Source organism: Corvus cornix, chromosome 5 (genome assembly GCF_000738735.6).
Source record: "Corvus cornix cornix isolate S_Up_H32 chromosome 5, ASM73873v5, whole genome shotgun sequence".
Taxonomy (NCBI): domain Eukaryota; kingdom Metazoa; phylum Chordata; class Aves; order Passeriformes; family Corvidae; genus Corvus; species Corvus cornix.
Genome location: NC_046335.1, coordinates 27,132,671 through 27,150,312, shown reverse-complemented (window position 1 = coordinate 27,150,312; position 17,642 = coordinate 27,132,671). Strand labels below are relative to the sequence as shown.

The 17,642-nt window shown below is 38.8% G+C and overlaps 1 protein-coding gene across 2 annotated transcripts; it reads right to left on the bottom strand.

Annotated features, from left to right (window-relative positions):
* Window positions 1–1,180: 1,180 nt before the first annotated feature.
* On the bottom strand, window positions 1,181–12,490 carry DTD2 (D-aminoacyl-tRNA deacylase 2). 2 transcript variants are annotated; one of them, XM_039553262.1, is made up of 3 exons: window positions 12,366–12,490; window positions 6,857–6,926; window positions 1,181–4,897 (listed from the first exon to the last, which is right to left on the bottom strand). In XM_039553262.1, exons 1-3 carry the CDS (start codon window positions 12,462–12,464, stop codon window positions 4,572–4,574), a joined length of 495 nt encoding a protein of 164 aa, XP_039409196.1. In that variant the 5' UTR covers window positions 12,465–12,490; the 3' UTR covers window positions 1,181–4,571. The 2 variants fall into 2 exon arrangements, with proteins under 2 accessions (XP_039409196.1, XP_039409197.1); XM_039553263.1 differs by having other exon boundaries at window positions 12,408–12,488.
* Window positions 12,491–17,642: the final 5,152 nt, after the last annotated feature.

Below are 17,642 nucleotides of genomic sequence, written 5' to 3'. Positions count from 1 at the left end.
GACAGTAAGAAGGAATAAATAGGAAGTACCAAATTCACCAAATTCTTGAGAGAGTGTCTCAAATTTTGGGTGCTGTTTTCCCAAGAAAAAGATTAAGAAGGAAGCTCTGCTTTCTGTTCTTGTTCAGCAATTGTGACTCTGATGTCTAGAATAAAGCAGCTGGTGGATCTCCCAGACAATCCAGTCGTGTCCCACTGTGCTGTGCAAAACATTAAACAGAGTGACGGTCATTGTTTTGTTCAATGTATGGTCTTAAGGACCAAGACACTGAAAACAAAAATAGATGGCCATTTATTAGATGAGAATTAAGATGCAAAGAAGTTAAGAAATGAAGTCAGTCACAACAGAGGTTGGTGGCAGACCTCAGGTAATGCCTGTGCATTTGTGGAAACCATTCTAGCCGTCTGTGGCATTCTGCTACTCCAGCTTCAAAAAAAACCCCCAATGTGTTTGAAGGAATCCATATAGAAGACAGTAATAGAAACTAAAAGCAAAAAATAATGGAAGCTTAAAAGATTCATCCCTCCTTCTCCAAAGAAGCTGTTTTTATACCAGAGGTGAGATTGAGGTTGAGCAGATCATACTTTTAAATCCAAGCAGATGTGGAATTTTGCTCTCCCAAGAGGAGCTAAAGAGCAGTCGTTGCATTGAGTCACAATGAAGAACTTTTGTGGAGCTTTTGTGGTAAATGAGATCAGACACCACAGATGCATTAAAAGACCTGGTGAAAAGCACCACAAAGGCTGGCTAATATCCAGCAGCCCATCAAATGGCTGCCATTTCAACATGGGGAAGCAACTGTCTGCAGAAACTGTTATGTGCAAAATCTTGTTATGGGCAAAAAGAAATCCAGTCTATGTTTAGAGTCACGCCAAATTTATTTTAATTGCAACCTTAGCAATTTAATCAAAGAATTATTATCAGTCCAAATCTAATTATTGCAGAAAAAACAAATGAAATAGAAATAAAGAAATTGTATAGAAAGTCTCAATAATACTACAGTAAAAATTGTTATGCAAGCACTATTTAGCACCTACCCTTACCCCATTTCCTGGTGTTGTGCTTGCCCTTTCACTTCCTTGTGGCTTCCACCTGGTAGAGGGAGCACAGTGGATCATCAGCAGTCCTGTGCCTGCAGGACTATGATGTTGGTGTTTATGATTTCTTCTTCTTTCTCTCCTTTTTTTTTTGAAAATAGCTGTCGCTTGGGGCTCTTTTGTACACTTTCTAATAAAGTTTTACTCTTTGCTTTTTCTTCACTGGCTTGTAACTATGTATTTTTCTTTTCGTTCATCTTAAGTGTTTTGCTTTTTGTTTATATTATACACTCATTCTTTCTTCTCTTTTTTATCCCTAAGAATAGTTTTGTCCAGCTCCAGGTTTCTATTTCTTTAACTGACCATTGGCAAGTTGTTTACAGCCTTGGGAGTCTCCAGTGCCCCATCTCTTACTATCCCATGCCTCTGCTTTACACTAGTCAGTGTCTTCACTTCTCAATGTTGCTACTGTTTCAATAGGCCTGTATTTCTGTACTCTGTAACACTGGGTTCGTCCTAAATATATCATTCTACACAGAATAACTACTAATTATTAATATCTACGTAACAACTGTGGTTACACATAAAAGTAAAACAAATTTGCCATAGTCTCCTGTCCTTGGAAAAAAATTTGTTACAGCCAAATCAAATAAAACTGAAGCTCTGGGGAAAGTTCCTGTGCTAAGCCTCCATGCTGCACTCTTGTAACACTTGGGACAGTGCCTGGGGACTGTCACTAGCAGTAGCAATACAGTTGCAAGTATTACTGGGCTAAATTCTGTTTATTAACTTCCAGTTCTGGATTAATATTTGTATGTTGTAAATTCATATGTTGCATACTCCATGTAGCAGCAGAGGTAAAAATTTACAGAAAGGGCATGGGAAGGAAGCAGTAATATTGCTGACTAGAAAAGAGGCTGTTGCACCTGAACTCATTAGAGAGCATTTATGAGCCCAGTTCATAGTCCACACATGCTCAGCTTCAACACACTGGGTGTGTACGCTGCAAACAAGGTCGCAAAACCCTGATTTTGCAATTCCTGTGTGGCAGTTGAATTGGAGATATAATAGCATAAGGATGACTCCTGACTTTATAGGTTATTTCAAGGAAGTGGGGAATATTAAGCATCTTCTAATAGATATTCTCTAAGTATAGAACAGGACAATTATATGAGTTTTTGTCTAGTCATAGAACAGAAACTATTTAAAGCAGAGCCAGGTCATCTGTTTAAAGCACATATTCATGGTTGAAGGGAATAAGCATTTGGCTTTGAAAAAGTAATTTTAATCAATTTTTTTATCAGTATGGTCCAGCATATTATTCAGAAATGGCTTCCTTCAGTAAATGGATTGTGAATCAATAGTAGATATAAATAAAGCAGTACAAAGGGCACAGCATTCAACAAGCTGCCAATCCCTGGAGGAGAAGATGGCAGTATCAAGATGGATATACAAATAAATCAGAAATGGGCAGATAATACACAAATATCCACCTTTTTGCAGAAATTTCAGAGTTCCGTCTGGTCCTAAGAACCACTGAAATGTATATTAGATTTTATGTGATTTATATGACAGACCACTGTGAGATGGTGTTTGGTTTGAAGTCTGTTTTTCACTAAACATTTTCAAGCTTATACCTCTTAGAAATCACCGAGTTCTTTAAATATAGAGAATGAATTGCCAGGCTGCCAAAGATCTTTCTGGAGACAGGAAATAAATTAAAAACCGCAGACTTTGTATTATACCTCAAAGGATCAATTCTTGAGATATACCAAATACCCACAATTCCTGTAAGGTCTGTGAAAAGTGGGATTATTCAGCACTTTTTAGGATGTGACCTCCAACAGAAAGAGGAATTAAAATGTTTTTTCAAGCACACAGATCATAATGAATTTGTATTAGTCATTTGCATCAGGACAATATTATTTAAATGTCTCTAGTAGGAACTTTGAACATGACTCATATTGTGTCTATCATAACTGTTAATTATTAATGAATAAATATGTCATTTGGGTCCTAATAGCTAGTATTTCCAGGCCATTTGTTTAAATGGTTGTTTTCAACTGTGAGAATATCAGTTGCCAGGAATTCAATATCCTTATTTATTTCATAATTATTAACCATATATTATGCTAACCTGAAAAAAATCTCATTACTCTCTTATCAAAACTATAAGCTTCGTATCTGTTAAAAATAAAAGGGATTCTCATGGCATAGTCTGAGCCTGAAGATTACACATTCAATGTTTTTTACAAAATAAAGATAAGGACAGAGTATTTGTAACTACTGGCCTACAATTTAGGATTGTGCAAGCTGCCATCCTCACTAACTGTAGGGCTTTACATATCCTCCAGAATAACTTCTTATTCAAATGGCAAATCTGGATAACTGCTACAAACCATATAAATGTCTGATTTCACTTTGAACCCTTCTAAACCATAATGCTGCATTAAAAAGAGAAACTTGATTCACAGGATGAACACATTTGAATCAGTTTTGAATTTGCCACATTTTAATATAGCTGTTCTCTTCTTACTGCCTTTTAAGACAGAATTTCCCATTATATCTTCTTAACACCATCTGTTAATAATGTTTATAACAGAACTGCATAGGGGGTCAGCTGGGAAGGGGGCCCCAAATGTACCAATACTGTCTATAAAAGGAAAGCTAGTCTCTGCCTAGAAGCTTCAATGGACAAAAAGCTGGAAAGAAGCAATAGGGACAGAGGGAACAATGAGATGGCAGCATACATTGTACCATCTTTATTTTTGTTTTCATTTGAATGTTTCTGTTCTTTTCCTGAGGCTCTGTTATGAAAGAATTGAGTAGACAGCAAGACCACAGTAACAAGGACATAGACCAAGCTATAGCAGGCAGCCTATCAAAACACATCAGAGATTTCAGAATGCAAATTTCAAGCAAGCAATTCAGTGATACTGCTGGTTTCTAGATATGCCTCACTTATTCTTCCCTGCACAGCCCATGATCAACCCTGTACTACCTTACATCTCCCACCCTTACACACTCTGATTGAGGGGGATAGACTTTCTTATTTATTACCTACTCTCTAAGAGGCTAAAAATTCAGTGAATTTATTTCCAATATATTAGTTAGTTATAAAGCATTCTCATTTTATAGATAGAAAACATAAGGCAAAAATTGACATAAGTACATCTAAAGTATTCTTTATCTATAAACCACTTCTTCAAGCTATACATGCAATACTTCTTTCATTATTTTTTAGTAAAAAATGATTGCATTATCCCATATTTGTTGATAAACATTTTGAATTTTTGGATCAATATTAACAATTATTTTGAGCACACTTCAGATGCATATGAACAAAAAACATACTCATTATAGCAAGGCAGTCTCAGGAATCCTTCTATTCACTGGGACTGGCAAAACCACCACAGATGAGTGAAAGCCTTTTTCAAACTATCTCCCAAGGCAATCAAGCACTTTAATGCTTAGGAGAAAAAAAAAGCCAAACAAAAGACACCAGTACTGTATTCAGGATACAATTTACTTTTTTCAAAAGTCAATCAGATGAGTGTAAGGTCCATTTGTATCCAGTTTTAACACCTGCCTGTTTCCATATGTGCCATGCTTGACAAGAACACCGGCTTCCACACATTTGGCATTGGTAGCCAGTTCTTTTTCACACAAAGTCACAAACTGAGAGTAAAGTTCCAACCCTTTTTCTTTTTCAATGTTTGCATGGTACTGCATCCTTCTTCCCTTTGGTTTACCACCTAGGGTAGCTTGTGGTATGATGAGTACGTCGCCTGGTAAATCAAGAACAGAAACAAACTCGCCGTTTTCATTTTCACTTAATTTAACATTCAACAGTGTATTGACTGCAAATAAAAATAAAATAAGAGTTAGTATGACTGTAGTGAATTAAACAGGACATCATAAACAAGATCCAACAAATATTTTGATGTGTGACAAACTACTGAGTAAAAGAAACTGTTTACTATTGAACTGAAACATGGACAATCAATAAATACTTAACCAACTAATATGTCTGAGTATTGTGAAGAATGTGAAGGATATTAATACCATATGTCTAAAGTTCTATTTTTGGGGGAAGTGATTGGTTATCTAAAATCGATTCTAGTTGGACACCCCCAGAAGAAACCAGGATGCAATTAGTGAGCCTTCCTTGATTGTTTGGTACTCAAATAGGCAGCATTTACCCAACACTCCACATTGTGGGATGCACCATTCTCAGTGGTTTTGCCCTCTCTTTTTGTTCTGCTTGCAGTAGTTTGCAGCAGGACCCAGCACTGATGTGAGCTGAAGGCACAGCTCCATAGTTTGGTCTCAAGTAAAGTAAGTGTCCTTCAGTGCTCTACTTCGAGACATGCAGCTACCAGTTTGTCACTTGAGACAGGAGGTGGGCAGGAAGGTCAGATGCAATGTGGCTTATAAGCCAGAACATATAAACTTGCAAATGAAATCAATGCATTTACTAACATTAGATTTTCTAATGTTTCTATAAGAAATCAAATCATTACCCCCAACTCCATAAAAGCTGGGAGGATACTAGTCATGCCTCCAAACCCATACATGTTTAATGTTGTTAGAAGCAAAAAGAGCTGAGTTGTGATTCAGGAACCAAAACCACACACTTAAGCAGATTCAAAATATATTTAGGAAACAATATTCTCTAAGGCACTCAAGGAGGATGGTCCTAGGTGAATCTCCTTATAGGAAACAGATCTTTCTTCTTCTGGCCTGTTTTAGCTGCCACACGACTGAAAATGTAATTATTCTCAAGTAACATTCTCATGAAACTCTCACAAGCACAAAATAAATTTTCATATCATAGATTTAAATATTTAGCATCACAGAAGGACTGTGCCCTCCAAGACCAAGAGAGAACCCCCCAGGAGCTGCTCTCAGCTTTTTAAATAGCACCTGTACTTGTGCACTGCTGGTCCCAGCCAGTAGCCTGAAATAGACTATTGTTACACAACATTTAGCCAAATCACTACTATCAGCCAGCCACAGAAAAGGGACACTTTTATCTGGAAGATGTGGCATCACAGAATTTCCCAGGGGATCCAGTGCTACTGATGGAGGAAAGGAGGGAGAAGAAATGACATAAAAGTAAAAAAAAAAAAAACAAAAAAACCAGAACAAAACAACAACAACAAAAAAACCCCACCAAAAAAAAAAAAAAATCAAGCCAAAACAGCACTGGATGAAGACAGAAATCGCTACTATTTGACCTTATCCACAGCATCTTTTCTGCTTCAATATAAATGTTAAAGTGCACGTGGAGAAGAAGACAAGAATTGCAGACGTTGCTGTTACTGCTTCTGAACCAGAAAACTGCACGTGCTAACAGTGTATGTATAAAGTACCAATGGAGTGAGATGGGAAGGACACTGTTTCATTATCCACACAACTCCCTCTACTGGCTATAATTTTAAATATCCTGCACATACAGTGAGATCAGTGATAAAATACTTACCAAATCAAGCCATGAACTATTTGAAATTCAGTTCTGTCCTGGACTGAACCTGTTGCCCAACACATGTAATATGTTAAACAGCAGGTGCAGCATTTTCTCCTTTGCTAGACATGTTGTCAGGGGATTTGGTTTTCTACGTTGGTCATGAACAGACAGAGAAAGAGGCATGGACAACTGTCAAAAGAAACAAGACAGACCAAACTGTTCTTTCAGCCAGGTGATTGATTTAGAATGATGCCATCTCATGGCTTTCCAAATGGTTACTACCTTCTCTGCCTCAACTGCTTTTCTTCCTTTTCAAACAATACAATAATTTATATGGATTATATCATACCAATTTTTGGGACAAGATCCTCATCCGCATCTTTGAAGAAGCATATGTAGATAACAAGCCCTCTCTGGATCTACAAAAGATTACAGAAAACGATGTCAATGTTTCTCATTATCTACTATGCATGCTTATCATTAAAACTGGTATTAAAAATGACAAACCCCATAACAGACAAAGGTTCAAAGAGTAGTTTTAATTACTTAGTATAGCTTCAGACATTAAGTTTACACACCACACTGTGTGGAAGCTTATAAGATATATACTGATTATCTGCACAATGCTTCTACGTACAATTAGACAATTTATTAGCTCCATGTGAAGCCAAATTTAGTCGGAATGTAGAGTGTACAGTATTAACATAGACGAGGTGACGAGATGAAATTAGTATACTTAAATCCAGCATAAGAAACAATTTAGCTTTTTTCCTATCAAATGTACAGCTAAAATATTTTTCAATGTGAATTATATTTCCAGTTATGAAACATGACAAACACCATAGGACTTGTCAAAGAACTGAATTTTGACATTGAAGGTAATCTAGTACAATTTAATTCTGAAAAAACCAGAGAATCTGTTAATTAAACATTTAAATATGATGACCAGCAGCTGTGAAATTGTTCAGAATATTATAAAGTTGTTCAAAATACTATTTATCAGCTTGGGTAAAATCTAACTGGCAAAATGGAACTTTTCACCTGATTGGTATAGACTAAAGGATATGCCACTTCTTTAGCATTCAAAGAGACTACCTGTAAGAAATATGCATTTGAGGGAAGAATTAGGCCTATACTGAGGAGAAAGCACAAGAAAACTTTTGTGTAGCTTTTCTGCTCAATTGGTTAGTCCATGAGGAGTGCAACAACCCATGCTTTACTAAGCCAAACTGATAGGCTCTGCAGCCAGCAGCAACTATGTCTCATGCACAAGTATACCTGAGTGGCTTAACTTCTTCGGGAAAAACTCCAGAGTATCTACAGGCAGACCGTATATAAAGAAACCTCCCTGCTGCTTTGCCAAGAAAAAGTATCTTTTTAATTTTGTTGGAGGAAAAAAATGTCAACTTGTGAAATACCACTGAAGAGATGTTAAATAGATTGGGACAGGCAGGAGTTATTAATATCAATGTTATCAAAGCAAAAGGACGGAAAATGTGAATAGTTTCTAAAAACTATTCTATAATTTTTTTCCTCTATTTTTTTCCCCGTTTCTTTAAATGATAAAGGTTTTTGGTGAAGAAATCTTAGCTATACACATGAGATTTTGTCCCTTTGTTATTGCAGAGATTATACAAAATGCTCAAGGCTGAGAAAAGCTATGCCTTCTCAACTGTTTTTCTAGTGACTAACTTCTGAAAAAAGAGAATGCTCTTTGTAGCCAAAATGTCACATGCTGAGAACTTTCAAAAGCTTTAAATGGCTCTTTTCAAAACTCATTTTGGCCAGTGCAGAATATTATACAGATTCCCAAATGACTACCATATTTCATAAACACTGTAAGAAATTTGATGGCCAGAACCTCAAATGACATTTCAAATCATCTGTTCAAAAAGGGAGAGAAATGCAGACTGCCAAACATTAGATATCCTTACATGTTTAGGTAAATATTCATTCCGGAAACAGACTGGTGTCAGGATATTAATAGGTAACAACAATGCACAAAGAGCTACTAATAAAAATATTTTATCAAAATAGGCCAGATGCATTTGGTCTTGCTATTGGTCTAACCCCAGCATTAGAAATAAGTGACTCTGTGATACAGCACACATAACAGAAAATAATTTTAATTCTGAGACTTGTGACAGTCTTTGTTTTGCACAGTCTCACAGCAGTAACGATATTCTGCTAGCAGCTCATTTAAAGACACAAAAAAATAAGTAAAGTGACCCTTGCAAGTCCTAAGGTCAGACAGATAACGATTAAGTAAAATAATTCATGATTTTTCCAGCCTCTGTCCTTATTTGATGTCTGTTTTTGAATAAACTATTTATCACAAGATGAGACATGCATATTGAAAAAAATTAGACCAACAGAAGGCTAAATGAGAAAACAATTAATTCAGAGACAAGTTAAAGCTGATAGAGGATGCTTCTATTTATCCTGCATGTTTATGGTCTTCTAGGACACTAAAACCATGATGTAGTTGAAAACTATGCAACTATTTTTAAGCTGAAACTTATGGTTTCAACTATGACTGAAAAGTATGGTCCAATACATGCAGCCATGTTTCAACTCCTTGTTAAGTCTTACTTTGTTCTTTAGCTTTCTTAATTGAATAGAAGATGTAAAATTGAATGCAATTATAAGACCACATTTAATAATAACATATGTCAATCTGACCTTACATCAGTGTTCCAGGTGTCCTAAGGCTTGTGCTCACTGTCAATGTAGTGTGTAAACCTTTTGAATCAAAGCAAAACCATCGCCATTGCTGCAGGTCCTCTGTAACCTATCAAAGTCTAGTTGACTACCCCTCAGATCTGTATTTAATGCACAAAAATTAGAGCAAAATAACACAAATAAGAAGATCATAAATTCAACATGCTGATGTGCAAACAGCCACTGTAAGGAACCTACACAGTGAGAGGCAGGCAGTTGGACAGGAAAGCTGTGCTCTATGTGGATCTACTGTTAGCAGTAAAATGCCTACATAAATAAACCAGCAAAGCAAGATACTGTGCAACACTGGCATTTATTATACAACTGTCCTAAGTAATCATCAGATCAGGCAACCTGCATCATGAAGCCAGCCCTAAAGCCATATAGACAGCCTTAGCAACGCTGCCTCCAAATGCTGCTTTTTAGCTCTTTTGCAGGGAAAAATGAGTAACTGACTCCTTCCTCACCCTCCTTACTAAATACATTCATCTGTATTTTTTAGGATTTCATTAGCAAAACTGAAATATATTCTGCAATGTATTATCTCAAGTCTACCTTTTCCTATTTTTTCCCCAGGAAATTGGAATGGATAACAAAACCAGAGATACTTTGTAATTCTTAGGAAGTCAGTGAAACTAACTTACATAAATTATTCTGTGACATTTCCATTTCAAGTTCAGATTTACTACCCTCTGGGAAGATTTCTTCATATTTTTATATTCAGTGCAGCAAAGAGAGATTACATCATCTGCCACAGGTCACAGAGCAAGTCTGTGCCTGGTACTTTGCACCTCTTTTTGCCATAGTAACCAGAAAACAAGTCAAGGGAAATAAGATAAGGAAAGGACAGTTCTCCTTGCATAAAGTGTAGGCACTTATATTTTTTAGCTGAATATTCATTTCATGTTTCTTTTCTCCACAGTTATGAAATACACCAAACCTCACCTTATTTCACCCCTACCTTTAGAAGAATAATTCCTTTTATTTCTTTGTATTTTGCTGTATACATAAACCTTTTATGGAGGGTATATAACCAAAATTCTCAATAAACAAGACATCCTATGCCCAATAACCCTCAACAGGCCAAGCAACTCATTCATGAAAACACAATGAAGGCAGAGATTAATGTATAAAGCACACTCCTAACCTTTTTGCAGATAAAGAACATCTGCTCTGAAGTTCCTGAAGTACCTACAGGAGTCTCTTACAGCTCAGAAGCTATTCAAAGCCACCTACATAATATGCCATTTACAGTATTCTAGAAATGTCTCAAGGTGAGGACCTACTTTTAAGTGGTCATAAAACATCAGGAACACACTGGTTGACATAAATAATAGTTGATGAGGTCTGTATTTTTTATTTTTGTGTTTCTGCGTTGACATGCATATATAGGGAGTAAAATTACCCTACTACAAAATGTCAGCAGCAAAATTTCCTTCCAGTGACCTCTAAAGTAGTCATACTAGAGAAAATACATACTTCCCGTAGGCTTTTTTTCCTGCATGGTGACTAGTTCTTGTTAAAACAGACTCCTCTTTAAAAGCCCCGGGTACCTGTGAAAGATTCCTAAGTACCCATGACAAATATTAGTAAGGTTCATGTCTGAAAAAATATCTGCTGGAGACCACCCAAATCTCTTTCAGATTCCTTTAGTGCTATCTATTACTTTCCTACTGATTTTGCTTAGTATATTAAAAACAAATTAGAGAGAGAAACCGCATAACCTCCTTGTAGCAAAGTTATTCATCAACCACAACATGTACCTTTGAAGATAGTTTAAAAGAAAGACAGCAAAATTACATTTTTTCTTTTCTTTACTAGATCTACAATTACTTCTGTGATTAGCAGGCTAGAAATAGGTTATTTCTCCTATAGTTAATGTATGCTGGGCTAAGCATATTTTATTATAATTAACCTTATACTGAGAGGCTAATAATGCAATACACACCAACACACTACATCTGTGAAACACAGTATCTGTGAGATGGTATCTATTTCCTTCCAGTAAAACATTCTGGCTTCCCAGACCATGCTGCTGAAACTAGATCTGCTGGATCCACCTGCCCCTTTTGAACAAGAAGAGAGATGTTTTAAGGATAATGTGAAAGGCAAAAAGTGAACTCTCTTCAGATGTGTTGAATGAATGCATAAACCCTTTAAACATGCTAGAATTTTTACTTTTTAAAATTTATGCATGTGCATTAAGCTTCTTCTGTTGTAATAGTCTTTAAAAATGACAAAAGATAAAACCAAGAAAACCCATGGGGTAAATAGTTGATAACGGCAGAAATGACTTAGTCTAGTGTAGATAACTCACACGCAGTGACAGCTACGGCAGGGCAGTGCATTCCAAAGCGCAGCCTTCATGCTTTGGTAAAGAGCCCTGGGCTGGATGCACAGCACATGGACCAAAGAGTCTGCAGACCTACCTACCTCTCCCAGCAGAAGACTGTGGGAGGAAAAGGGGGAAAATACAATGTTTTCCTCAACCTATGTGGTGGTCTGCACGCTAAATTTCATTTTTAGTTAGTGTTCTGGAAAAAAACCAACCAAACAACATCAGAACTACTGCTGCCATAGTCCCATTGCCCTACCTGGCCTTTCCTCTCCGAGTTAACACTATCACACAACAAACAAAGCCGACAGCTGAGCCCACCAGCCAACGTTGTAGTGTCTCTGTGAAAGCGTGTTTAAGAAAAGAAGGAACAACACAGTTAGAAGGGAAGTGTTTGGTCGTGGAGCAGTCATGCTCCTGAAGGAACTGCTGCCTGTGGAGGACTCTGTGGAGCACAGGGAGAGAGAGCAGCCGAGCGAAAACGCTATGCGCCGACCTCGGCCTCCTGCTGCTTGTCCCTTTGCCGAAGTGACTGACCGTAACCTTTGGTGATAACCAGGGGGCGAGGAGAGGGCTCTGGACTGGAAACGAGACACGACGTTCAAAAGCGCCGGAAGTCCAGCTCAGCCGGGAAAAGGAGGAGAGGGTGTTCCCCTCAAACGCCGAAATGCCCACCCTCTCCCCGCCGGCGCACGCGCGCAGGGGACAGAGCGCTTTCCCGCCGCCCGCCCCGAGCGGCCCCGCTCCGCGGGGGGAGAACGGGCGATGCCGAGGGTGGGGGGCGGCCCGCGGCCCACGTTACCTCCACCCACTGGGCCTCGGAGCCGCGCTCGGGGGGCCGCACCTGCAGCCGGGCGGAGAAACTCTGCTGCAGCACGGCCCGGGCCCGCGTCGCCGCCATGGCGGGCCCGCAGCGCTGAGGGCGGGGCCGGGTCACGCCTTTCCGGCACCGGCACCGGCACCGGCACCGGCTGGAGCCCGCGGGTCACGGGCGGCGGGGAGCGTGACGGGGGGAACCTTGTGCACATGTTAAAACAGCGCTTCTGATCTGACCTCTTTATGGAGGGGGCTGAATACAAAGTTTGGAACAGAATTAAACAAAGTGTTTCTACAGCTCTACTTACCGATGCCCTGATAGCTAGCAGGAAGCGGGCTTCGGTTTCTTAGTTTGATGGGAAATGAAAGCTCTTTTTGTCTTCTGGTGGGGAAATGTTACATGCGTGTGATAAGAGCAGTATGCTGGATAGTTTATGCACGAAAAAAAGAAAATCTGAATATAGCTTGTTATTTCTTTTGTTCATTACTTAGTTTGTGTTTCAGGTTGCTGAGGTCAGTCTTACCAAGTTGGAGCATTTCTCTTCAGTGATACTGCATTGGAGCAGAGGGAACACAAAACGCAGTTAAAAGGGATCTGCATAGCTAGTGATCCAAATCATTCGGGAAAAAGAAGTGCATAGTTTCGAAATGAGATCCCACTGCTAATGGCAAAAGTTAAAAGTATTGCAAGTGGTTCTTCTATTATCTTGCAGGTTTTTGGCTACATACCCTGATACTCCTTGAACAGCTCCAAAACTGGAAGAGTTGTGTCTTTCTCCCATTTGTGAATTCTAACAGAGAAAAGTTTTGAACAATACTGCCTTCACTGAAGTCAGGATAGAATGATGCAGAATTCAGTATCTCTCTCCAAATTCATTTTATGTCCGAAGATTTTATTTTTACAACTGTGTTTAAAAATAAAAAAACTAATATATAGTAGTGTGAGTAAGAAGCTGAATTTTAGTACCTGGACTCAATAATAGAGTAAGATTACCAATGATCCCCATTGAACAGCAAGGGCCAATATGTACTTCTGAATAGTCAGTGTTACACATAGGAATATATTTGGGTTCTGTTTGTCATTTTAAAAGAAGATTCTCGATGCGTGTTCAATAAGGTTACTCTTCTCAAAGCAGACCTTCATGGAAGAACAGGAAATTGCACTAGGTGGTTAGTGTATGAAGTAGCTAATTTTTGCTAGCTGTAGGGTATTGTAAAATACAAGATGTTTTTATTTAAACTCTGCTAATTTTATTTAAAATACCTTCTGTTCGTTTACTTGAAATCTATATCCCCAGACTCATTGAGAAGAGTTTAATGAAGTAGAAATACATTTAAAACGAGAGGGTTTTCCATATATATTTGTGATATAAATTGATTGTTAAGGAAAATGAATTTTGCTACAGTCTGAGCAAATTATAATAAGCACATTATAGAGGGATATTAATATATAAAGATATTGATTGTTACTTGGTACTGTGCCATTATTTATACCAGGATATGATGGAGAACATTTATTCATGCGCAAGTTTCAATACAAATGCCTGTGAAACATTGCATAGAAAAATTAGTATGACATCATTGTTTATGGATTCTTGGTGGAATTATATTGTATTTTCCTTAGGAAGCCAAATAATTCTGTTGTACCTTGAATTTCTTCAATCTTACTGGCCTATTGTTAGATTAAGGGCCTCTCTTGTTATGCCAAAGAATGATAGTAAATTTGTTGGATAAATTTTAGGTATGGATTTGGATTTGACTGTGGGTTTTATATAGAAAAAAACACCTCCTGACATCTAAAGAATATAACCATGCATAAAATATATTGGTATTTCTATCAAGTACTATATAAAGCCATTCTTGTGTATGTTTTGGAATTGACAGGTGTCCCAGAGTATTTCCTGTATCTTCTCTGCTTGTTGTCACTGGATCTGAAAGTAGGTAGACATTTCTGGTTATTTTCAGATAATTTCTCTTTCAGAGGGGCAGATGGCAGTGTCACAAATTGCAGCGGTGGGAATGGTCGTGTGTCTGAGTTCAGGAAGTGTTTGGGCAACGCTCTCAGGTGCATGGTGTGATTCTTGAGGTGTCCTGTGCAGGGCCAGGAGTTAGACTTGAAGATCCTGGTGGGTCCCTTCCAACTTAGCGTATACTGCGGTTCTGTGAATCTATGCATATTTGGAACAAATCCTTTTGTCAAGAGGTGGGTGGATGCTGGAAGCTCTGCCTGTGCAGGGACTTGGCTTTCTCCTTGTCTTTCAGTACCAAAATGATCTCAAGTGGTTGAATTCTTCTAGGCCTACGGATGGTTTGGGGGGGTTTTTGTTGTTATTGCTATTAAGTTTGGTGTTGCATACCATTTGGTAGGGGCAGGAGTTGACTGGACCTTTGAAGGGACAAGATGTATCTGGGATGTTTTTCCTTTGTCTATGGCGTCTGAAACATGATCGGTGGTCTTTCATGCAGCTATCACATCGACAGAGTTGCCCTTACCTGTTTTGAAGAGAAACTATACAAAGCTTCAGTGGCGCTTAGATAGCAAAGACACAAAATAGGTTGCTGGCAAGGGGTATATCTTGGTAGAACTACCTCTTTTGAGATATACGTACCTGAAAGGCGCCAGAGTGCCAAGTAAAGAATTAGATTTCAACACTTGCTTTCTCCATTGCCAAATTTGGACCTCTTCCCATGCATACAGATTTAAAAAAAACCAAAACAACCAAACCAAAAAAGTTCAATCACTTAGAATCATTTAGTAAAGAATAATGGGTGGGGGCCACAACTGGTGTGAAGGGTGAGACAGAACCAATGGATGTCTTTGTGCCAGCTGTTAAAGATTGCTGTAAAAAGACTCATCATCAGAGAATGGCCTGGAAAGTGGAATTTGCAACAATGAATTGCAAATTTCCATCACAAGGTAAAGATATTTCCCCAAAATAATTTGTAAACTGGGATTGATGTTCAAGTAAAACACAATTTTAATTTGGCCATGTTGAAACAACAGGTCAATCCCTCAAAGAAATCAAAAAAGATATTGCATATCTTCAGTCCAAGATGTTTAACCTGTCACTGGACAACTCAGAATGTTAGTGGGATTTGTTTTTGAAGTGATGATCGTACATCTTGAGCTGAGTCAAGCCCTTCGCTTTCTGTTGGAGGATTACCTCTTTTTCTTCTCTTTTTCTCCCAGTTTACTTATTTTGTTTCTCTTTTTGAGCTACTTGCCTTATCACAAATAGCACAAATTGGTTCTCTGGTTCTTGTATTTGGTGATTATTTTTTGTAGCCTATTTCTCAGTCTAGTTCAAGACCCAGTTTAGTTTACTGCAGCCTCAGAAATGTTAGCTGAAATGCTGATTAACTGGAAGAGACAAGGTACTGCTCAACAGTGGTGTGGGTGCAGAGAGGATTAGCTGGTGGTGTTAGAACAATTTTACAGTCTAAGACACGTTATGATGACTGTGTTTAGTACCCACTTATTCAAAGTACTGTCCAGAGGTCAGGGGTATGTCTGCCTCCCAACCATCATCCTCCTTCCTCCAGAGGTATTTAAATAAGAAAAGCAAAGAGGGCATGAAGAATTTCCCTAGTAGAAGTCAGACAGCAAAAATGAGCAGTCCTGTCAGTCAAAGACCACAATTATTGCACAATGCTTGTGCAGAGCTACCAGAAACACCTCTTCCAGAGAAGACGTAGACTGAAGACTATCATCCACTTTGCCTTCCAAACTGCCCCTCAGGTCTGTTTAGCATTTGAAAGAACTATTGTAGACTTCTGGGGTAAGATGATTGAGAGGAAGATGGTACTGTGGTTTTTATCTTTGTGCTTTGCACCATACCTCTGAGGTAGGTCATGGCTTCTTCAGCTCCACTTCTGTAGCATCAGAGTTGGTCCACCTCTTCAGCTCTTCCAGCAGAGCCAATTTATAGAGTCCCCACAAATGTCAGAATTTTTAGCAGTGAAGGCTGGTATTCCTGTTGTGGAAGTACAGGTCTGTGATTTGAGCAGTTGATTTTATCTGTGTTTAAAGAAAGCAACAAAAATTTAATACACTGTTAAAAATAGATTAGGGTTTTGTTTAGTCCTTCATACAAGTACAAAACAGACACTGAAATGTGTTATAGCAATCAAAAGTTAATTACATTTCTGAAAAACCCCAGATTTAGTGTGAAAGCTGTGTCAGATACAATTACTGTTTTTTATTGTGAGAAGCAGAAATTTGGCTCTATTAGAGGAAAAAAAAGTAGCCAGATAAAAGACACACAATCTGCTTGCTTACTGCAATTGCCTAAAGGAAGTAAGAACACTATTAGTCAGTTTCTTGTTGGGTGCTGGGCATGTTCATTTGCCTGTGACGTTTAGCTACTCTATTTTTTCCTGCTTGGGTGTCTCCTGAACCAGATCTTTGTCTGTATGATTGACAGGCATTAATGTTAAAAGGACTGCTGTGTCATGCTCCTGTGGAATCAACAGGGCAGTGGGAGTGGCCTACCTGCCGCATGTACCAGGGGGACTCACCGTAACACGGTGGACTGGTTAGAAGCAATATGTTTATTTTTTTTTCACGGGATTGAGCTAATCCCATATGCCCACATGCTCTTTCTTGTGCAGAGCCAACTCTGAGTTTCAATACCACAGTCTTAATTCTGGAATTCAGAGGCAGGCTGTACAGAGTCATGAAGCTGACTCCATGAGGAGTCCCTCAAAGGTCAGCAGTTTTCTGCTTTACCATTAGGAATGGTATTGCCAGATCCAGGTTGATCCCTGCAGGTGTATCCAAATATACTTGCTTCCCTGGTCTCCTGAGTTTGGGATCTGGGTTCCACAGAGCAGGAGCACATGAAAACAACTTGGGTGTAGGACAGTACTGACTCAGTGTTGAGAGAAGAAGCACCGAGCACCAAGCTAAAAAAGGATAACCTTATGGTCAGAGGGCCTGGAGCAAACGGGGCAGGAGTAACAGAGCTCAATGACAGTCAGCAGCTGTACAGGCTGTTTGCCATCCCTGAGCAAGCTCGGTAGGGCCACCCTTGACCAAAGTCAGCTTCAGCTTGTGCTCTATGTGGAGCTGCTGACCATCCATGAGTTCAGAGCCTGGTGCTGCTCTGGCAGGTGGGGGTCTGGTTTGCTTCAAGCCCCTGAGCTAACCCATGCCTGGCTGATGTAGATGGGTATTGCAAACTGGGTTCCTCCTGATGGAGCAGGTATTTAGAACAGGAACAATGGAGCACAGCTCCTACATTCTTTATTTTCCTACCATCAG